This window comes from Phoenix dactylifera, chromosome 17 (genome assembly GCF_009389715.1).
Source record: "Phoenix dactylifera cultivar Barhee BC4 chromosome 17, palm_55x_up_171113_PBpolish2nd_filt_p, whole genome shotgun sequence".
Taxonomy (NCBI): Eukaryota; Viridiplantae; Streptophyta; class Magnoliopsida; order Arecales; family Arecaceae; genus Phoenix; species Phoenix dactylifera.
Genome location: NC_052408.1, coordinates 15858317 through 15881562, shown reverse-complemented (window position 1 = coordinate 15881562; position 23246 = coordinate 15858317). Strand labels below are relative to the sequence as shown.

The 23246-nt window shown below is 39.9% G+C and overlaps 2 protein-coding genes across 3 annotated transcripts; both read right to left on the bottom strand.

The window, feature by feature from the left end:
• Positions 1 to 1558: 1558 nt before the first annotated feature.
• Positions 1559 to 4526, bottom strand: LOC103705476 (G-type lectin S-receptor-like serine/threonine-protein kinase SD2-2). The gene has a single exon (XM_008789196.4). It carries the CDS (start codon positions 4220 to 4222, stop codon positions 1748 to 1750), a length of 2475 nt encoding a protein of 824 aa, XP_008787418.2. The 5' UTR covers positions 4223 to 4526; the 3' UTR covers positions 1559 to 1747.
• A 3794-nt stretch (positions 4527 to 8320) lies between these two features.
• On the bottom strand, positions 8321 to 22553 carry LOC103705477 (probable E3 ubiquitin-protein ligase RHB1A). Of its 2 annotated transcripts, none has more exons than XM_008789197.4 (5): positions 22272 to 22553; positions 14310 to 14454; positions 10489 to 10909; positions 9411 to 9520; positions 8321 to 8905 (listed from the first exon to the last, which is right to left on the bottom strand). In XM_008789197.4, the coding sequence occupies exons 2-5, from the start codon at positions 14373 to 14375 to the stop codon at positions 8873 to 8875; spliced, it is 630 nt and encodes a 209-aa protein (XP_008787419.1). In that variant the 5' UTR covers positions 14376 to 14454; positions 22272 to 22553; the 3' UTR covers positions 8321 to 8872. The 2 variants fall into 2 exon arrangements, with proteins under 2 accessions (XP_008787419.1, XP_017697864.1); XM_017842375.3 differs by having other exon boundaries at positions 22354 to 22510.
• Positions 22554 to 23246: the final 693 nt, after the last annotated feature.

The following is a 23246-nucleotide window of genomic DNA, read 5'->3' as shown; positions in this document are numbered from 1 at the left end:
TAATAAATATATGATAAGGGCTACTAAAAGTAGAATATGTGACAAAATTATGGAACTATTATAGGAATTAGTATATTGACTTATATTTTTAATTCATGAGAATTAAAAATACATAAAAAAAATCCATCTAAGATATATCAAGGATATTTGTGGTATTATGTAGTCAGTGATCTTGGATCTCCGTACCATACCAAACAAGTTACTCATGGATATCCGAAAATTTTTAATCACTGGACCATGGCTTACCAAACATATTGATTTTAGATCACCGGGGATCAAATCACTCCAGCATTCGGATCACCGGAGATCTTAGATCACCGTGATGATCCTATTGAGGTTACCAAACGCCCCCATAGGGTCTAAGGAGATATGGCCACATGGCCCACATCTTCCCTAAGGTCCAAAGAGTCGAAAAAACCTAGTCAACCTAGACCAATTTGTAAATCTCTATGTATCACAGCCACATATATACATATATAAATAAAAGCCCATTCCATCACAATATATATATATATATATATATATATATATATATATATATATATATATATTGAATTTTTTATTTAAAATGTTTGAAAGTATCAATAGTTTCAATCTATTTCCATAATCATGTATATCTTTCTAAGGTTCTTTAAAATAAAATAATTCATAATTCTTTTTATTTATGCTGTAATTTAAAAGTAATGATATTTAATGTAGAAAACTTTTAATACTTTATATTATATATTTTATTTGCATAATTTTAATTAAATATATTTTTAGCATAAATACAGTTGGACCAGTAATCCAATTCTTATATTAAATTAGTCTTTTTTTATAGGTGACAAATCCTCTCATTAAATAACTAGTATTCTACGACAGAGCTATATATATTGCTAATAAAGATATATTTAACAACAAAATATTTTCATTACTAAAACTTAAATAGATAATTAAAAAAAATTAGCAACTTTATACAATGAAGAATGCATAACGAAAATACTATTTAATCATTATATGACAAATTTTAGTTCATTATGTGACAAAACTATAAACATCATCAGTAAATAACAAGGTTATAAATATCGCCAAAAATAGATTCGTTAGCAATGAACTATAATTTTATCGCCAAATATTAAAAATATTAATGACAGTATTAATCCTCACAAAAATTGCTGATATTTAAAAATATATTTTTTATAACTAATTCATGATAAAAATATCTCATTACTAAAATTCATAGTATTCACAACAATAGAATTGCATTGCCAAAACATCTTTAATGACAAAAATTAGTAATGAAATAGTATTTCATTGCCAATCGAAGCTACTCAAAAAAATATTTCATGACATTTTTTTTGTTGCTTTATGATACTTATTAGTGAAAATTGCATATTGTAGACCATTTCGTGTAGCATCATAATAGGACGATGGGTGGCGACGAAATAGTCGGCGAGGGCGATGAATCGAAGGTACCTCTCTCTCCTTTCTCATCTCTTAAATTATCTTTTTTCTATATTTTATTATACATATAGCATATATTTTTCTCTTTTGTTTTCTTTCGTTCCACATGACGTGATGAGGAGCAAGCAGGAAAAAACTTCGACCGATAATATCAAAAATAAAAATATGGTCTTTTTGTTTTGCAAAAGACCTTTTCGGCCCACTAGGTGATGGAAGTTTGACTCACCTAAGTGGCCGTACCACACTACCCTTTGGGCCCACGAACATTTTCCCAGGCCCACCAACCCTGAGGTCCCTTGCTCCTCTAACTCGTCAAGTCCTGCGACTCGGACTTACCCGATCCGGCTTCTGCAATCCGGTCCGACTCGGCCGGACCGGCCGAGGTCGTTCCATCCGAACCGCTGCCGCTCCACGACGATGAGACCCCGCCCGCCGGCGGGAACGAGTCCCCTGCCACTAGCGCCTCCAGAAGCCGCGGCAGCAGCGGTACGGTCACTTCCACGGTGCCCTCCAGCATCTTCACCACCGTCCCCATGGCCGGCCGCGCCGCCTCCTCGTCCTGGATGCACCACACAGCCACCCGCGCCGCCCGCTCCGCCTCCCCCCGGTCGTACTCTCCGTCCAGCCCTGGGTCCACCACCGCCGCCACCTCCCCCTCTACGATCCTCCTTGCCGCCCAGGGCGGCAAGAACCACCCGTCCTCCGCCTCCGGCGGCGTTGACGCTTCCACGTTGCGCCGCCCGCCCAGGATCTCCAGCAGCGTCATACCGTAGCTGTACACGTCTGCCTTGGCGGTGATCGCCGTTCCAGAGATCCATTCCGGCGCGACATATCCCCGCGTCCCCCTCATCGCCGTCATCACCCGGCTCCGATCCCGGCCGACAAGCTTCGCCAGCCCGAAATCCGACACCTTCGGGGTGAAGTCGCCGTCAAGCAAGATGTTTTCTGGCTTGATGTCACAATGGATGATGCGGTCCCGGCACTCCTCGTGGAGGTAGGCGATACCCCTCGCCGTGCCGACGGCGATCCGGAACCTCGCCGCCCAACTTAGCGGCGGCCGGCAGTCGCGGCAGAGGTAGGCGCTAAGAGGGCCGAGGGGCATGTAGTCGTAGACGAGGATGCGGTGGGGATCGTCGGAGCAGAAGCCCCGGAGGCGGACCAGGTTCACGTGGTGGACGCTCCCTATGGTGCGGACCTCCGCCCGGAACTCCCGATCGCCCCCGCCGCCAACGGGGCGCTCCAGCCGCTTCACGGCCACCGAGGTGGAGACCGGGAGCTCGCCGCGGAAGACCGCGCCGAAGCTCCCGTGACCTAGCTTCTCCGAGAAGCCCCGCGTCGCGGCCAAGAGCTCCTTGTAGGTGAACACCTTTAGGTTCGAGAAAGCTCCTTCGTCTTCCTCTCCTCCTTTCCCTTCTTCTCTTCTCCACTTCCTTCTCAAGACCACTAGTAAAGCAATCGATCCCAAAATCGCTGAGAAGCCACCACAGCTTATGGCGATTAAAGTCGTTTTCTTCCATGTCGCTTTGGATTTCTTCGAAAAGCTACAGCTCGAGGCCGAAACCCTAAGGAAGAAAATCGGAGAATCCGTGCTGTTCCGGAGATTATAGGCGTTGCCGTACAAATTCCGGCAAGCGCTGGTTTCGGAATTGTAGTTTAGACCGAAGCAGGAGCAATTTCTCCGGCAGAAGTCCTCGCAGGAGCTCCGGCTTACGCCGGAAATTTCGACCGCGACGAGGCCGTCGAGATCGACTGCGCCGATCTCCTGGAATCCGTCGGCGGAGCAGGGGGAGTCGTCATCGCTGGAGCACCCGCCAGAGAAGTCGCCGGAGCTCCAGGCTGCAGAATCGGCGGGGTGGAGCCCGGAGGGGCAGTCGCAGGGATGGAGGCTACCGACGCAGAGACCGAGCCTCCCGCAGCGGCCGTAAACCCGGCAGACGCTGTCCGGCCGGGACCAGAACATGTCCCAGCTCGCCGCCTGCGGCGACCAAGTGTACTGCATGAGCTGCCCGGAGGAATCGACGACGAACCTCGTCAAGACAGGCCCCGCGCCCTCCGTCGGAGCCGGGACCACCGAGTAGGAGAAGGACGCTTTCGGGCCGAACGGGTCCAAGAACGAAAAGCGGTAGATGTAACGCACCGTCATCTCCGGCACGCCGGCGAACAGTTTCCCCGTCCAATTCCCGGTCGACCAGTAGCGGGCGGAGCCGTCGAACGCGAGCTCGAACTCGCCGCCTCGGAGGCGGAGGGAGTAGAGGCCCGGGGAGGGGTCGGAGGGGCTCCGCCACGAGACCAGAGGGCGGCTAGGAGTGACGGCCATGTCCGGGAGCCAAGTGTCGGCGGGGTGGTCGAAGCTCTGCCAGACGGGGGCGCCGCCGGGGGAGAGGAGGAGGAAGTTGCCGGAGTCGAGGAGGCGGACGGCGGAGGCGGGGCGGAGGTTGTCGGAGATCCAGAGAAGGGAGCCGGAGGAGTCGGCGACGGCGAGGCGGCCGTCGGGGTTGGTGAGGAGGGCGGAGGGCGAGTCGATGCGGCGGGGGACGGGGGCGGCGCGGTTGGCGACCCAGACGACGGTGCGAATGGGGAGGGAGGCGTACCAGATGGCGAGGAAACAGGCGACGCCGCCGTTGGGGCAGAAGAAGCCGAGCTCGAAGGTCCGGTTGGGGCTCCGAAGGGTGGAGTTGCCGACGATCAGCACGGTGGCGATAGTGGCATTGAGCTCGGACGCCATGGGAGCACCGAGAAGAGCTAAGAAGAAGAGGAGATGGTAGGCTTTTCTCGCCATTTTCACGGAATTTTCAGCATATCTGACAGAAGGGGCAGCGAGACTAGCGGTCGGCTCCGCTACTTCACGAGCGGACAAAGGAAGGGGCGGAGAGAAAACTGGACAAACTCTTCATTTTTTGGTACAAAAAACTCTTCATTTTCGAGTATTGGATTTTCTCCAGTGCTCTTTGGCTCGTTAATTCGGCAGCCCATTCATACCAACATGACGCTTTCCCCGTTCCAATGCCGCAAGAGCAAAAGATAAGCTTGATTAAGTTTATTTTTTTTCTTTTCTTTTTTTAGTTTTTCGTTTCCTCATGAACCATCAGCCTCTCCCCTCTCTTTCTGCCTCCTCTCTCCCCCTTATTTATACCGGAAATTCCAAACGGGCTCTAACGGCTGACCACCTTTGCAACTAAGCTTATCCTTTAAAAATTAGTTGAAAGTTATTTTTTAAAAATATAAAAAAAATTATATAATTAAGTTTTATATAATAAATATATAAATTATAAAATATAACTTTTGTATAAATATGATATTATCGATAGGTGAAGCTTGAAGTAACAGTAAAAATGCTCTGTTATGATATAGAAATTACGGAACAGCAAACTCTGTAATGACTTAAAGATTACGAGTTCAAAATATGGGAACAATCTTGATACCTCCATAAATTCATAATGATAGAGATTTCATGCATTGAATCATCTTTTGACTTCTCAAATCAATAATGATATAGGTGTCACGCACCGAACCATCCTTTGATACTTGATAATCATATATGTTGCAGGATTGTTTGTTCGCTCATAAGATATTCAAAGCTGCAAATAGAAAGCTGCACTTTGATACTTTATAATCATGTATGCTGCGGTCCTAATTTTCATGTATCACCTATTCAAAGCCGCCCGTGGCAAGTTGTGTTGCAGCCAAATATTATTATTAATTAACCCTGTACAGGTTAGTGCAAAAGCCTCAAACCACGCCGTACGAGATGCAATATTATAAGTTTCTCCACCTAATTCAAGCCAAAAATTAATAGTTAATGACATTTGACCCAACTTAGGACACCATCCAAATCGAACCTATATAAGTACGAGCTGGTCCACTTGCAAATGGATTCAGGTTAGTATCTTTTGCATGAAAAAATAATTAATTTTTTTCACGGCACTGATTATTGAATCCTATCCTACACAAATTTTAAAGTATTTTGAACTTTTTGGTTTATCCGTCTCCAATAGATCTCCGAGCATTATGCGCAACCCAACAGTAGATGGCGAGGCTTCTCTTGTGTGAAAGATACTAACTCTTGTCTTCCTCCAGTAGCAAGCATCCACTATTTTGAAAAAGCTAGAAGACAGACTGGATCGCTTTCTTTGCAGTACTTCACTCTAGAGCCATCACATAGGAGGCTCTGGAGTATGTGCCGCTGGTACTAGAGAGTATTATGACTGTAACTATTCTAGGCGTACCCACGACTGCATTTGGTGAGATGCTGTTGCACCAAAAAAAAAAAAAAAAATAGAAGGCAATGGTGACGTCTCATGGTCCGTTGGTATTCTGTGAGCCATTTTTGTGAGTCGACAAAGTCATCACCACTTTATAGCTAATTTTGATAACGACTTTATATGGCATGGGCGCACTCTTGCCTTTCCAAGTCTCCGCCTTGCGCCGAAAGCAGATCCGTCTTTGGGTGTCAGGTTCTATTGTTGAAAAAGATCAGAAACATGCATTCTTATTTGGCAGCCTCAATTTCCTACATTTGCTGCGCAATTGGCTGCTCAAGGCATAATTGTAAGATGGAAATGTTTTCTGACTGACGCTTGATGTATTTAAGCATTGCTGTCCACAAAACTCTATTGCACATTTTCCTTTTCGGGGAATGAAATTGTCCTCGAGCTCCATAGAACCAAAGATTAAACATCAAAACAAAATATTCAAAAACTAGGTCATTCCTCCGACCATTAGCAAGGCCAAACTCTGATATCACCTCATCGTCAAAAATCTAATAAGATATTGTTGTAGTTGAAATCTGACCTAATGGTGACCACGCCGGAGGAGTCGGGACAAAGAAAAGGTGGCGCCTCCTGCACTTCAGGGACCCTACACAAAGCCTCACTGAAGATTCCGATAAGGACCCTCTGATATGTAAGTTAGAGTGGATCTTGAGTAGGTCCAAAAGTCCTTAGGCGTTACCTAATGTGGGCTATTTATAGTCCTTGCAGAGGTGTCCAGGTGGCGAAAGTATGGCCCGTCCTCATATGAGAGGAGATGGCTTTAGCCAGGTGGCGTGCAGCCAGGGCATGCTTGAGGCACACAGTGTAGGCCGTTCTTATGAACGGCATGGTGTTGGCAAATGTGGCAGGGTATGGCCCTTGACAGTAAACATAGCTAGGGCAGCATGGCGTCATCCTTAGTTAACGTGTCATGGCATGCCAACAAACAAAGCATGGTGTGGTGAGGTTGTAATGTACGACCGCATGTGCGGGTGTGAGCGCGCACATAGGTGCGTACGTGGATGCGGCCGCAGGCGAGGTCAGGCTCGCTTGGAGGCTGCAGCATATACTTGGCATGGTCAGCTCAGTGGACGCTGAGGTCGGGCCGATTTAGGGGCCGGACATATATTTGGTGAGGTCAGCTCGGTGGGCTCTGAGATCAGCCTAGCCTTCTCAACTATGAGGTCTGCTCAGTAGGGCGTTGAAGTCGAATCGATTCTTAGCGGAGCAAAGGTCTGCCTCGCTCTTAGCGAGGTCGAGGCCTATTTGGCTCTTGGTGGAGCCGAGGTCTGGCCTGCTCGGTGCTGAGGTCTGTTTGGCTAAAATTGAATGGTCCCATGCTGAGGTAGGACGATCCATTTTGCCTCCCATCAGGTATCAAATGCTGTGCATCTTGCTGGAGTATAAGGACATCAGCAATATATCCGCACTAGAGAAAGAAAATAGTAAAAATCAATGGAGTCAAACTGACGGCGTTCCTGTTACAGTTTCTATGGGCCAGTTTCTATGGGCCAATCAGGACCAGTGGTGACAAAAAGGCGCCTAACAAGTAGTGGATCCTTCAGGAACGGGAAAAATAAAATTCTCTCTCTGTCTCCCTCCTCTTCTTCTTCTTCTTCTCCTCTCTTTTTTTTTCTTCATCCTCCTAAGGCGGACGAGTCAAACTACATGAGCACACCCAATAAAATCAAAAAATAAAATATCACATAATGCCCTAGGCAAATTCTTTTCATGAGTCTATAAGGTGCCACCAGAGTGATTGGCCGCATAAGGCTACCTAGTTCGCAGCACTGTTGGCCTCCCTAAAGACGTGCTTAGCCTGAAAAACTATACCATCCCCGTCCATAGACCAAATATCCCAAAGCAAAAGGTGATCCCCACCTAAGCCACTCGGGCTTCTTGAATCCAACCTTTACAGTGACCAGTATCCGTCGACTATAGCGAATACCTACCCAAGCCACCTCGCAGCCCAGCTCGAGGCACAAAATTCTTTTTTCTATAAAAAGAAAAGGCAACGGGTCCTCCATCCGCTAGTGAGAAAAATAGGCGACCAAGGAGACATAATGAAAATACCAGTCTCAGTAAATAAAGACATAAGACATTATATACTGGAAATAAGAACAGGTTGAACATGTCCTCCAAGAGAGAAGCAGGAAAGCAGATTGCTGCCAAAATATCGCTCCCGCACCCCCTGAAAAAATAGTAATAAAAAAAACCGGGGCGCAAAAAGATGAAAAAAAAAACATCTCACGTACCCCCACCCCCACCCCTTTTTTCCAAAGAACGAAAAACATTTGCTAAATTCATGATACCATTACAACGCTCAAAGCCAATCCTGCTTTTTTGTCCCACAAGGCGTGGTTGGGGAGCGATTAAAGGAGGCCAATTATGTTAAGACACCATGATTGAAAATGAGAACAATGCTCCTCTCTCTCTCTCTCTCTCTCTCTCTCTCTCTCTCTCTCTCTATATATATATATATATATATATATATATATATATATATATATATATATATATATATATATATATATATATGTATATGTATATAAAGAAGATCATATTTCTTCAGCTATATGAAACAAAAACAAGAGATGTTTTATGGACCAGTATGCACCTTACATCCATGGATGAGAAACATCATAGAAAGAGGGAAAAAATCCGTATACAATTCAAATATTCAAGGCAGACGACATATGGCCAGGAGTCCCAGTATCTACATAGGCTTAAAACTATACAAAAGACAACCAACACACCGGGAGAGATTTCAGGATGAAAAAACGTAGCTTCCAAAAATATAGCAAAAGAATTGCTTGCCCCACGCCTGGTCCTAGCACAAGACCGCATCACTCTAAATTTCATCTGCCAGCTATTTCAGCACCAACAAAAAAAAAAAATCGACGCTTTACATGAATGATGCAAAAGAAAGCAAACATTTCAATCACATATCACTTTAGCCTCTTCCTTTCCTTTTTAGGCAATCCAAAAGAATTTGACCCACAATATAGACATCTGAGACTAGAAAGATTCGTCTTATGAACATACTACTGTAGAGGCATTGCTTCCACCAATTACTACTGAAAAGATGAGTACATCGTACTTCTCTATTCAGGCTGGCATCCACTCCAACAGGGCTGAAAAATAAAACCTCGCTATCGTAGCCTTGTAGACATCCAGTGCTACTGACTAGACATGTGATCGATCATCATGATCTGCAATAAGAAATCATATATATATTCAGTATTCTTAGGATAACAAAACACTGTTCAAAAGACAGACCATGAGAAGGCACATCCTCTCTTAATCCTTTTTTTCTTTTTTGCCTATTTAGACCCCCTTTATTTTATTTATTTATTTATTTATTTATTATTTTTGGTGGGGAGGTTATATATAGTTCACATGCATCATTAGTACATTATTCTTCCCAATTTTCGACTGGTACATTAACCCCTGGCTTTTCACTTTTTTAAAATATGTTACAGATTGCTAAGATATATATAGATTATGAGGCAGGTAAAGACTATATTTTCAACAAACCTCATGAAAATCATTTATACATATACACAGATATTGATCAACATCTATGGTTTTCCAGCAATTAATATTCTGCAGAAGCACAGGAACTTGGCTTGGCAACAACGTACTGAAACAAAATTGCCAAATAAAGAGGCATTATATAATTATTTAAAAACAACTGAAATTCTCTGCTAGGCAAACCTGGTCACAAATGGGGCAAGTATCGCTTCTCTCCATCCACTCAAGAATGCAAGAGAGGTGAAAGTGATGTTCGCATTTCGTTAAAATGCGAGGGTTCTCAGCATCATATTCTGCAAAAGAAAAAGGCAATGAAAATTCATCAGATTCTTTAGCTATTAGTGCATTACAAAAATCAAGGTCGTTCAAGCATTTGTGATTGATCCACCATCAAGAAAATAGACTCCTGATAAATGCCATCAATCATGACGTGTAGACACTTCATGAGAGTCCACAAACAAGAACTTGCTCGCATGCAGGTCTTGAACTTGAATAAACTAACCTGCCGCTGATTGTTCACTTGCTTAGGAATATATATCAATTTCGGTATCATCTTAAATATGATCAATTTTCAGAAGTGAAAAGCATATGATTTTTGAAATAGGAGGAAAATTTCACGTGGCAACAATATGAATACTAGCTTGATTCAAAGCAAAATGAGTGCCAATAACAAGAGGAAACTTGCAGTATCTATACAACTACAAGGTTAAACAACTTTCTTGGTGGTGATATATTATAGTTGCTAACAACTACAGCTGTTTCTCACAAACTACTAAAACAGAATAGAGAAGCACATAGCCCATAATACTATACTTGACTGATAGTTGACTAAAGAAAAAGATAGCTATTTGATCAACCAAATCAATCAACTAGTCCTTATTGTTTACTTTTTGGAAAAGGAATACATTATCTGCTTCATAAATCATAAGTTCGGTAATGCTTCATAGTTAGTTAAAGCAGGATGTGCCCAGTACAAAGAAGCCATAGGAGTTTAAAATATTATCCTCAATGTTTAGGAAACACATTCTTTCCTTCATGACTTTTAAAGTCAAAAAGAAAATGCAGCTTAAACGTTACAGGTTTCTAGAAGCAACTAGCCATATAGATTATCATGTTTCTTTCATTTTAATCAATGTTATCAACACAAGTGACATCCAGAACAAGTTACCAAAATTGAAAAACCTATCCTCATCCTCCCACATCAGATAGTTCATTAAGTGCAAAGTATATTTCGTCATTGCAATCTGGCACAAAACATTACCTTCAAGACAAGTGGGGCAAACATCTTCATCATCAATAACTGAAACAATAGGTGCATCCACCTTGGAAGGTTCATCTTCTGTTTCAGGGGGCTCATGTTCAAAATCAGTTTTACTCTTGCAGCCAGACTTTTCCAAAGTCTGACATGTATCTGATCCTTCTAACCTTCCATCAGTTTCTCCTATTGGCTGGGAATCTGCTGGTTGCACATGATCAGTCTTGATTCCACGATATTCCAAGTTTCCAGGAGTAGTTTGTGAACTTGTTAAGCCCACATCATAAGGCAATGGTGCAGGAGGTGCTTGGTAAGTGCCTGGAGTAGATGTCTCCAAATTTGTATCAACAATTAATCCACTAGATACTACAGAAGATGTACCATGGGTGGCAGACAATGGTTCATGCTCTTCTAAATCTTGCGGGCACTGCATAAAGGACCAAGTTTTGACAATATGTATTTAGATGAAAAACTCGAATCTCAAAATGAATTATCCTGACATTTGGATCTATTGATGAAAAAATAATAATAATAAAAGAGCTTTAGTATATTTTAGTATAGCAAGATGTGTTAGCTAGCAAAAATCTCCAATGCAATTGAAGCTGGTGCAAATTAGTCGGGTATAGAGATGCTTCACCTCCAAATTCCTCCAAACTAATCAAAATTATAGAAAACAGCCATCACGTAAAATATTGTAAACTACATAAAGGAAAACACCACAACACTCGTTTGACAATATGTAAAATCCATTAGGAGCGAATGCATGTAAAATCTCAATATACACCATCAATGAACCAATTTCTATAAAAAATAATATTGTATTAAATGTGTATATCTTTTTATAAATCTAGCAGACTACAGATACAAATATCTTTAAGATCAGCTGATGATGCTCATGCTATGAAATATTTGACTCCTTAGATGCTTTAGCAAAGGCACAGCTGATGATGCTCATGCTATGAAATATTTGACTCCTTAGATGCTTTAGCAAAGGCACGAGAGATCATGCATCAGCTTTAAACAGGTTACCAACAACAGAAGCATGGACATTACAAACATCAGTAGATTGGACATCCCTGAAAAGATCTTGAAAACTCAAAATATACCATGAAGAAAAGAAAATAACAAAAAAATAACAAAAGATTTCTCTGATTACTTTGAAATTGCACTTAGCAACCATACCAAGGGGCTATAGGGAAAGGTAGTTGGATGGATAATTCAAGATTAATTAGCAGAATCTCGAAATATAAAATAGAAAATGGGCTTCAAACACCTTGTTGAAGGACATAAGCAAGGAATACTTTTCATGTCAAACCTACTTATGCCAGACATAACTCTTTGAAGTAAAAGCTATCATAAGCTATTACTGGCTCGAAGCCTTTAGTTATGCTTATATGCTTTTTTCTTAATGGGCAGAGGCACCCTCAACAAAGAGTTATTCCAAAAATCGTGGCTAAGCAAAAGTAGGAACAGTTACTATTTCTATTGCACATTTTCTTATCCATAAACAAAATGCAGCCTAATAGAGCATGTGATCATAAATTAAATTTGGCCATAAGAATTTATGTGTAAAAAGTTGGACATGTGCATTAGTTCAAAATGTTTAGTAATTCTCAAGTAAATCAATTACACTACCTGAGTGCTTATAGAGAAGAGGAAAGGTACATCGGTCAGTGGATACCGCGTCTAATATTGAACCAAGGTCAAAGGAATGGGAATGTGCCATTATAGTTTTACATGGTTATCATATATCATTAATGATTTAATTCTGCAATAGAAATTAAAATGTTGGGTATGAAGAGGCACATGAGCAAAAATGACTGAAGGCAACAGATGGGTACAGAACGACCACATATGAAGTCACCATTTAGGAGAACATGACCATGAATGACAAAGTCAAAAACATGAAGTTCACAATAAATCAAAGTATTTTTTTTTTTTTTTTGATTTGCACAAATCCAGTGTTAAAAATATAAGATCTAGTGCTTGGATATGTGAAGCTGTGATCACATTAGTCAATGAAAAGCTTGCAGGAAGTTTTTCCATCAATTTTTTTTCTATGTATAAATTTATAAATGCACTGCCAGTATCAGTAGATGCACTACCACTATTTCTCTTTAAAAAGAGAGAATAAAATGACATAGGCATATGTAGTAAAGAGTGAATTATACTGAGTGAGTTTTTATCATATCAAGAGACTTAAAATGATGCTCAATCACAGCTATTGGTAAAATCAAACTGATGCAAAGCGACATTAATTCTCACATTCAAGAAAAAGACCCTCTATCTAGTAGTAATCACATAACAATTTCAATACCAGAAATAATAGGCAAAGAAGATAAGGACATGAACAAATGCCACCATGTCCACATGAATCAACTAGCCAAAATTAAACCAATTAGCTTCATGTAATTTCCTTCTATAAGGTTACAGATGAATAGCTGTCCAACCTTCATGTTTGTCATGGACAACTTCACACATTTAATATTGGAGTTACATAAGAGTTACTTGACGATTGCCTCAATTCAAGCCTGGGGTCTCAATGTTCCTAGCATCTTGTGGATAATTAATGAGGCTTTATAGCATGAAAAAGGGCATAATTAGTAAGAGGTTCATGCTAGAGGCCTCTAAGCTATGCCTTCTACGAAGAAAGTACAAGTAGCACTTTGATTAGTTCAAGAACCAAATAGAAGGGAATAATTCCATCTCGGCATGCAAAAAATATAAACTAAAGGCTTGTTTGGATGATTGGGTTGAAAATCCTATAGAATTTGTGGGTTGGGCCAGTACAACCAACAAGGTCATAAAACTACAGCCTGGGTTAGCCTTTTTTTTCTTCCTATGGGATTCGGGCCAGCCCACTCCAAACCTATTCCTGGGTATTTATGAATATAGGCCTAACTCGGCCTATGGTCCTATGATCTTGCTAATTGTACTGGCCCAACTCACGAATCCTATAGGATTGTTAGCCCAATCATCCAAACAAGCCTTTAGTTGATATTTTTGCATGCTTGTAGGCTCAAAGTCCAAACCAAGTAATGGTAAGATAGATTATTGTTTACATTTTAAGATGTCATGCACATTAGCATGGAGAATATGGGATCCAAAACAAATTTCATCATGAAGTTCAAATTCCAAACAAAACATGACATCTATTACCTTGCTTCATCTCACATTAACATTATCAAAACTTTTAAACCTTCTTCGTGCATGTCAATGAACCTTGCACTTCACCTCGACAGTCTAGATACCTTGCTTACACCTTCACCCTTTTTTTATTGCTTAGTCATTTCTTCTAAATAAATATATCTCAGGTGCTGCTTTATATGTCAAGCTTTATTCCTGCCATGTCCTAACACTCTGACTTGCAACATGACGAACCAAACTGTATCTGTATCAGAAGCAACTGAAGTTCTACTTAAGTTATAATATTTTTATTTTATAAATCCTGAAGTTACTTTTTATTTAGTACAGCTATCCTAAAGTCTCCACTTTCCCTCTTAGACCCAGTATAAAAGCAGTATATTAACAAACTCAGGGAAATCATGAGAAAAATAATAATCAAGCTTCTTCCATGTTTGGCAAATGAGAGCAGCAGGGGGAAGTGTAATCCATAGTTCCTTTCACTTAAAGCATAAAGCAAGCAAGTAAATCCACCTTTCAACAAATAAAAGACATATAAATTCATATTTTAGGTATAAAAGCATTATTCAGCTAAAAACTGAATTAAATTGCTAATAGCAGATCAAAACTATAAACAAGATAGGTTAAATTTGACATATATTATTTTAGAAAAAATAACTAATAGAAAAGCAGGAACTACGCACATAGTAATAAACTGGTGCCGTATCTGCTTCAGCTCTTCTGGATGAACAGCAACAGCAACCACCCATTTTCTATTTTTCTGTTTGTTGAGTTCAACACTGTAGTCCAACAGTAATTATAGGTTGTTGGAGCATTGTTTCCTGTAGTCTGACATAACAGACAACAAGTCTATTAGCTGCAGAACACACCTCTGGATTCATATTTTTTTAGCATGGCTCAAGCCAGAAATAGTGATGTGATATATAAGGAAGCATAATATATATATATATATATATATATATATATATATTTGGATAAAACATTTTTCAGTGGGAAAACATGTGCGAAAGAAATAAGTCAAAAAAATGTTTAAACATGGTTATCCAAACAAGCTAGTAAAGCCATCACAAACCAGAATTATTCCAATCTAAGAAATACGTGCATAAAGATTTAAAATGACAAAAAGGAGGATCTCAAAAAACTGGTGCATGTTTTAACGTAATTACAGCTTGATGTTAAATCATATGTCTACCAAGTGCTGGATCCAAAGCCTGTATCAGGTTGTCGGCCAGTGAAACTGAGGTTAACATGAAATTCTCAACTCATAAAAGGGTCTTTTTAACTCATTTGATCAATGATTCTTTGATCAATGACTGCCAAAAAAATCTTCATATAGACCATCATACATATATTAATCATGATCAAAGGATTGTAATCATTTTCATACATTTCGATCATCAAAATATTATTAAAAAACTCATGATCTAGAACTAATGTTGGTCTGCACCACCAAGAGTTCTTCATGTTACACGTAGGAATTGTCAAAGGTTGTTGCTTTCATGCAATATCGATGACCACATCACTAATCGTTTGATCCTAATGAGCAATCCTCCAAATAATCAACAACCACAATCACATACTTTACTTCACAATGGCTCACATGATCTTCCCTCGACCTAACCAGGGAAAGTACATTTAACCAGGCCAAACAATTTAGACGACAGATTAAAATTTATACACAATTTATCCAATCCTTAGATGCCATCTGCATAACAGAACTCCTAACTCCTAAAACAATTTAGTATAAAATCAATAAATCTTTGACAAATAAGGCTTCCTGCAATTTGACCATAATCAAATTGTATCGACAAGATTTTGATTCACGGTAGTGCACCTCATTATGCGTATACCAAGTTCCAATTATAATCTCTAAACATGAATGGCTATAAGTTTTCACAAAGGATTTTGGATATTCAACAATCAAAAGTCAGAACACTCGAAATATCCTCTATACTTCCTATAATGACGTGTACAGATATCTGATGTCTTAGTCCTCCAACTGCACAAGGCTGCAAAGTTAACATCCTCCTCAGAAATACATCAGCATCCATGGATTTGGAGCTCAATGACCCCTGCTAGACTGTGATATTATAATATCTGTTTGCACTATAGCTTAATCATACAAGACCAAGCAACTACTGCGCATCAATCAGATAGAGGCTCTTTCGCTACCACCTTAAGAGTATAAGTCACCCTTCCATGTCCACTAACCTACAACATAGTTCAGTCTACAATCCAAAATGACACTTGATTCTTGAAGACATAATTAACCAGATGTCTGGAAAAAGCAGACTTGAAAAGAAATTTCAGCTCAACAATCTCATTTTAGCCTGATAAGATTATCAAGCTCTTGAAAAATCCCTTCATAGATATGATAAGCAAACAACAAATCAAGTAAGCCTAACAGTTTTATCAGGAATTGCTGCTCAAAACTTTATCGCGAGTTCAAGAGCAATTTTTGTTGGCAGATTTTTGAAAGGAACTCTAGCAACCCTAACCATAGACTTGCTCCAACTGGTGAGGGAAGACGAAGCGTGAAGAAATGGCAAGAGTACAAAATGTATACATGGCTTTTGTGTACGTAACAAGGCATATCTCGAAACAACACAAGAAGCAATCTAGCAGGCATTCTAAATTACATTGAGATTAAAACTGTCTTAAGTAGCTATCTTAAAAAAAGAGTTTCCAGTCAGTGAACATACACCAAGAGCCAACCTTAATGCTCTTTCGTATATATCAAGTCCCCAGTGAACTAATTTTTGATCTTCAAATGGTTGTTCTATGGTTTATGCTACTCAAAGAGAAAACACTAGAAGAAGCATGTAATGCATCTATCGTTGGTTAAATAGGTTGATCTACGGGTGCAAATGAGCCCAGCAACTTGCGAGCCGCTCGAGCCCAACTCGGGTCCAAGGTCGACTTGACTTGACTATTATCAAGATCGAGTCAAGCTCAAGTAGCAGAATACTCGATTTAAAACCTCATGAGCCAGTCGAGTGTGTATATATATATATATATATATTATTTTATTTTATTTATAATATATTATTGATTTGGTATTTTAAAATAAAATATAATATTATATTTTTTAGTTATGACCAATGCTCAAATTCGAGCATGGGCTCAAGTATAGCTCAATTGATATTCGAGTCGAGTTGATCTCAAGTATTGCTTTTTTCGATCGAATCGAGTTAGAGCTTGGATATTAAGGATTGATCGATCTCGAGTCGAGTTTTGGGCTCAAGTATTTTGAATCGAGTTAAGCTCGAGCCTCTAGCTACTTGGCTCGGCTCGATTGCACCCCTAGTCTGACCTTTTAAAAAATATAAAAGTAGTGCAGTAGTCCCAACAGCAAACATACCACTACTTAGAGAATACATAGGATAAAGCAATTCATTTTCAGCACAACAAAGTCTCTATCCCTCTCAAATTAATCATGCAAAGTTAGAGAAGTTTGAATTAGATGACCAAGTGGCCTGCAACATAGTCACGAAGTCAACAATCTACTAGGTCCAATTCACTAGAAGGCAAGGTTTGTTGAACCATGCCAAACCGGTTGGCTCGGGGTATACTAAACCAGACAGATTGATTACCGGCACAATTCAGTCCATCGGTTCAAAACAGAGAGAGGATAGAGATAGGAAAATATGGACTTCAGTTGGAAATTTTCAAAAAAAAATCAGGGCTCAGCTCCTGTTTTGTTTCGAAAATAGGGGCAACCTCCTATGGACAAGATGAGGGCTTTCAAACCCTCCTCTCCCCTTCCCTCTCAAGGCTTCTCCCTCCCCTCCCTCTCCCTCCGTCCTTCCCTCTCTCTTTTGCTCTCTCTCCTTCTCCCCCTCCCCCTCCCCCTTCCCCTCCCGCTCCAGCTCTTCCTTTGTCGGTACACCTTAAAACAACAAAATACGGACATGTACCGTGCCAAACCAGTCACTAGCGGATATGCCCTCTAGTACTAGTTGTGTTCCAACAAGATGAAGATGATAAACAAATTGTAGTCAATCTTAATATGCATGCGTGCAAAGTTGACAAACAGCTATATAGTAATAAATATGGTTGTTAAATGTAGCGTATGGTTGTTGATTGTAGCGAAAACCCTAGTAAGGTTATGGTAGAGGCCTACCTATAGTAAGGGAATTATCCTAGTAAAATCTTAGTTATTTTTTGCCCAAATTGTAGAAGACCGATACGGTGGCCAACTAGCTAATAGACTCATTGAAGTAAATCAATAAATAAATAATTAAATATGCGTCAAGCATTACAAGACTAATGTTGTTACTTTCAAGAAGTCTCAAAACCTTGACAAACTCAATAGGTTAACTGTTGAAGACAACATGATAGGTCCATGATAACTCATATTTCCAATTCATGTATACCTAACTAAAGTCCATAGCTTGGGCATTCTTAAAATATGGGTTTTAAAGAGCAGATATGAGGTAATGCAAATTAGACCAGGCATTACATAAACTTGGGTACAATGGAAGGTGGGGTTGTAAATGTCTAAGTGTCAAGTCCATCAAATATATAAATTTTTTTTCCAAAGGACCTGTATTAATTTGTCATACCAATAAAAAATCACCAAGTCTAAGATTGTATAGATGATAAACCAAAAAATCTTCATATAGAGCATCAAAAAAAGACTAAACATTAATACAAGCATCATGATCATATTTATATCTTTTTATCATTGAAAGAACTCAAGATGTAGAATTAATATTGGTAACAAGATACACAGTTACCAAGGTTCGTTCACAACACATATATGAATTTTCGAGGTATTGACAACACAATTAATACCAATAATTAGATAAACAGCTCCTTGAAACCAAAGTTTCTTCACAATATTTATAAATTGTTGAATCATTTATTTTATGCAGAGGGTAAGCTTTCATGCAACGGTAAAGTTGCTCCACTATTATCTGGAGGCAAGGTATGCCGTCTCGATACCAAGCACCGTATCAGTGACATCATGTTAGTGTCTCGGTATGCCCGGTACGAAGACTGATTTGGCATACCGAGTGGCGATACGCCGTCCGTACTGCGTACCAGTACCATACCGATACAGTACACAATGCTCCATACTGTCTGATTCAGTACGGTATGGTATACCTTGTCTAGTGGTCACAAATTCAAAATACGAAAACAGCAACTCTGCATATTGGGAGGTAAGGCTGCATATCTTTGACCCTTCCTAGACCCTGAAGTGCCGGAAACCTCATACAACAAGCCGCTCTTTTTTCTTTTGTTTTTTTTTTTTTTGGTACAACGACAATTCTTTTTTCTTTTGTTCAATACCAACAATCACAACATTAGTTCATCAGAGAATAACAAGCAATCTGCTAAAAAATCAATAACTCAAAACATCATAAGGAAGTTTTCAACTCCACTCTAGCACCACCTTTGTAGGCTAGTGGCAACAATTACCTCAATTTTACTGATTCACATACTTCGCACAATTCAACTTTAGAGAGGATCTAATTAGACTAAAAAATTTAAATTATTAATTAAGACCTTGAACACCATCTACATTCCATAACTCCCAAGTCTTTAATGGTAGCTGCATTTGGAAGCAGAAATAAGTTAATTTGAAGCACATGGTTTAACTTAGTCCCACACTTTATTACTCCAAAATAAACTACACCATCCACATGGTGGAGTAAATTATTCCTACATTAGTGGGGTAAAGGAGTTGGAAGCCAAAAAGTACCATCTTTCATTACTTGTTTTACCTTCAGAAAAAATGGTTTAACCCAAGTCCCATGAATGTTTGGTTAAAAAAGAGTGGACTAATTAGGTTAAATGACTTTTACTCCCTCTTATTCCACTTCTAGTCATAGTCTAAGCAAAATGTTCAAATAACAAAGGCAAGTCTAAGCAACTCAAGTTCAAATAACAAAGGCAAAGTAACAAATAGATTAAATAAATTTAAAACAAGTCAATACCCCAATCCTTGAATTTGTAATCAATTAAGTGACCCACTGAATTATCTGAATTCTATTTGTTTCATCTCTTGCCATTCATAGCTACAATGTCTCAAGTGTGCCATTTCATATTCCGCAACCAAAAGTCAGACCACTGTAAATATCCACTTTAATTCCTATTGTAAGTACGTGTAGACAACAGATGCTCTTCCCTCCAATGACACAAGACTGCTCTGATCTCGAAAAAACACCCACAAGGCAGCAAAGTCAGCATCATTAGATGCAAAACATAAGCATGGACCTTTTTTTGTATTCAACAACTAAAAGTCAGCTCACTGTAGACATCCTCTTTAATTCGCACAATGACTATACATAGATATCTGATGCTCTACTCCAAGTAAAAGCTGCAAAGTTTGCATCCAGGCAAAACATAACCATATATGGAGCGGGTGTTCAATGACCCAGAATTCCAGCTAGTAGACAGCAAGGATAGCAAATCAGAAGCACTACAGCGCATAAAATAACCTAGGACTGAATTGTGCCACAAAACCAACCTATTACCATGTATAGATCAGAGAAGCAGATTCTCATGACCAGCTTACAAGTATAACAGCTATAGCTTCTCCATTTATGTTGTTAATTCAGGCTACACCGCCTCTCATATCCAACATACATTTTGTCCCTATTACGAGCCAATGGAGAGAGCTCCAGCTGAAATCTGTAAGCTCAGGACAAACCCGACCATAGCTCAATCCTCGCATGAAAATTTAAAAGTCAAGCTCAAGATGACCCCAGTTCACTTGTGTTTGGCTTGGTTACACTCTACTTGTATGTTGAGGTTTCAGGTCCTGCCAATTTAAGGAATCCTTCCGAAGGAGTAGTGATCAAGTGTCATACCGATATCCATTTTCAAGTGTTGGGCGCACGTACTTAAGACTAAATCAAGGAGTCTAAATTACATAGTGAACGCGTACACAAAAAAAAAATCTTCATGTAGACCATCATAGAAAGACTAACTTTAACCAAAGGATTATTGTAGAAAGGACTCATGATGTAAAACCAATGTTGGTAATTAGAATCATAGCTTCTTGTTATCAAGGTTCCTGCACAACATCTGAATGAATAATTTTGGGATTGTTGGTTTTGTGCCACACCAACAGTTACATTATAAGTTCGCCGAAGCAAAAAAACAATCTTCAGCACCACCTCTCCAGGACTAGCGACAGCAATCACCAATGCTTTGGCACATCTGAAATTTGTATCGGTTCAAATAAACTTCATTCAGTTTGACGTCTGATGCGTGATCTAGCTGGACTAGAATATTGATAAGAATTTCTTACAAATTCATTCAGACCTTCAATACCACCTACATTCTATATCTCCCAAGCCTTTAAGCACCTCAAGATCAAATGACAAAGGTAAAATACTGACTAAATCACATAAATTAAAGTAATGCATCATCTGAATCCCACTTGAATTATAATCAAATGAATTGGTGCGCCTTATTATCTGAATTCTACCACTTACATCTCTCATTATTCATAGCTATAATTTCTGACATGAGCCTTCTCATATCAACAACCTAAAGTCATCCCACTGTAAACATCATATTTAATTCATATGATGGCTACATGTATATATCCGATGCTCTGACACTATGATTACAACTCTTTGATTCCTATGCAAGACTGCAAAATGTTGATCCATAGAGGCGATCATGACATACGCAGAAGAGGAGTTGAATGACCCTAAATTCTGATTATTCGTCCATGAGGATAACACACCTAAAGTATACAGCACATCAGAATAACTTAGAAATTAGGTTATATTTGGATCTCTTTATACCCCTTTGAAGAAAAACTGCTTTTGCTTCTCCACTAACCTACAAATATAGTTCGCTTGGTGATCCAATAAAGAACTCGACCTTTGAAAAGATACAACTACTTAGAGAATTGCAACAATCCAGAAAGCAAAGATAAAAAAAATTCACTGACTGCTTTTGAATCTCCCCTAGCCAAGAAGTTCAGCAAAGCAATTAACTTAATACATGAATAAATTGTGCCGCAACACCAAGCTACTACTACTTACTAATCAGACCATCTTTACTGCAAATATGACTGCTTTTGGTTCTCCACTAGCTGACAATATAGATCAGTTGATGATTGACCAAAGAGTTGTAATAATCCAAGATTTCAGAAAGAAATAGTTCACTAAATTCAGTTCATATATCTCATCTACTCAGATAAAAACATCAGCTCTGCAAGATCCCCACATAAACATCATACACAACCGCAACAAAGCCAGTAAACCCAGCAGCTCAGGAATGGGTTCACACTCCAAAGTTTATTATTAATTCAGGAACATTTTTTTCTAAAAACATGAAAGGAAATCCGATAATCAAATAAAGAACGACAAAAGTAAATCCGGAGCCACGTCACATGAGGTCTGATCACTTCGCAGAACACTAGCAACACTTTATACCAAGATTCATCGACAAGGATTCTAGACACGGACATCTCCCATTCATCATAAGCGGAAAAAAAAAATATCTAAAAGAACTCGTCAAGAATCATCCAGAACAGTGGAAAGATCCGACCCATGAACTCCAATTCCAGTCGCCCAAATCTAATCAAAGAATCACCGAATTCCTATATCAATCAATACAAGAACATCGACCGAAACTCCAAAAACAATATCATGAAGCAAAAGCGAGAAGAAACGCACCAGAATTCAAGATCCTAATAGAAGTCCACGGCTCGTAAAGATCGGGAGGAGGCGAAGAAGAACAAGAATCCAGGGGTTTTACCAGTAGAATGAAAGATCGCCGAAATTCCCCGCTTAGACCTCAGAGACGCTGACGAGGGTTTCTTCCGTCGTCGGAGAAGCGAGGATCGTCCCCGGCCTTCTCCGCTTCTCCATCGGAGAGAAAGAAAGAGAGTGGGAGGGGATTCCTCTTGAGACTTTATACCGTATAGAATATAAAGGCCGAGAACGGGTGCGAAAAATCAAATATCGAAATAAAAAAAAAGATCCGTTTCTTTATCTAAGAGAGAGCTGACGCTACCTTAATAGGAGTTCCGCATATAAATATATATACTTTGATCTATTTGCCGTCTTTTCGAGATCGGACGGTCTATATACAATCGCGTAGATATTTCTAAAAAGACGCATAGAGATTAAATTAGCGTGTGAAAGGGAAATCAGGCCGGGGAGAGACTGAAAAATGGGAAGAATTCTAGTTTTGTAGACTCGAGATTTCGTGCATACCTTTCCAAGCTCGGAAAATTTTTTCTACTGCATTCCAAATATGCCCCTTGAGAGAGTTTGCGGAGATTTATTCCCATGATGTCCCTGGACCCGTGGCGAAAGAGCGTGGGGTTTTGGAATTAATGCCACATGGCTTGTGTCGGGCTGATGTGGTGGTCCCCACCTAGCTTGTTTCGATGCCACGCGGTGGCACAAACAATCCAAGCCCGGCCTATAGACCGTTCTATGTGGACCTATCTAAGCCCAGTTTCAAGCGGGCTAAGCTATAGCGTTGCTGCTGGGCTAGCTTGTTTTGATTAAAGGCCAGCTTAATTTAGTGAAAGCCTTTATTTTGTCGGGGGAGAACCACTATTACTGCCTATTAGATCCAAAATATGATGGACATATTCTTGATAAAGGACTAGCACTAATTTTCCTTTGATATCTTAGTCA

Excerpts from the sequence above, each read along its gene's own strand:
- LOC103705476 (XM_008789196.4), bottom strand. The coding sequence starts at position 4,222 with ATGGCGAGAAAAGCCTACCATCTCCTCTTCTTCTTAGCTCTTCTCGGT.
- LOC103705477 (XM_008789197.4), bottom strand. The coding sequence starts at position 14,375 with ATGGGTGGTTGCTGTTGCTGTTCATCCAGAAGAGCTGAAGCAGATACG. Across the intron at positions 10,910-14,309 it reads CGGCACCAGTTTATTACTAT|TGCCCGCAAGATTTAGAAGA; the intron begins GTGCGTAGTTCC and ends TCCTTTATGCAG. Across the intron at positions 8,906-9,410 it reads CTTGCCCCATTTGTGACCAG|ATCATGATGATCGATCACAT; the intron begins GTTTGCCTAGCA and ends TTCTTATTGCAG.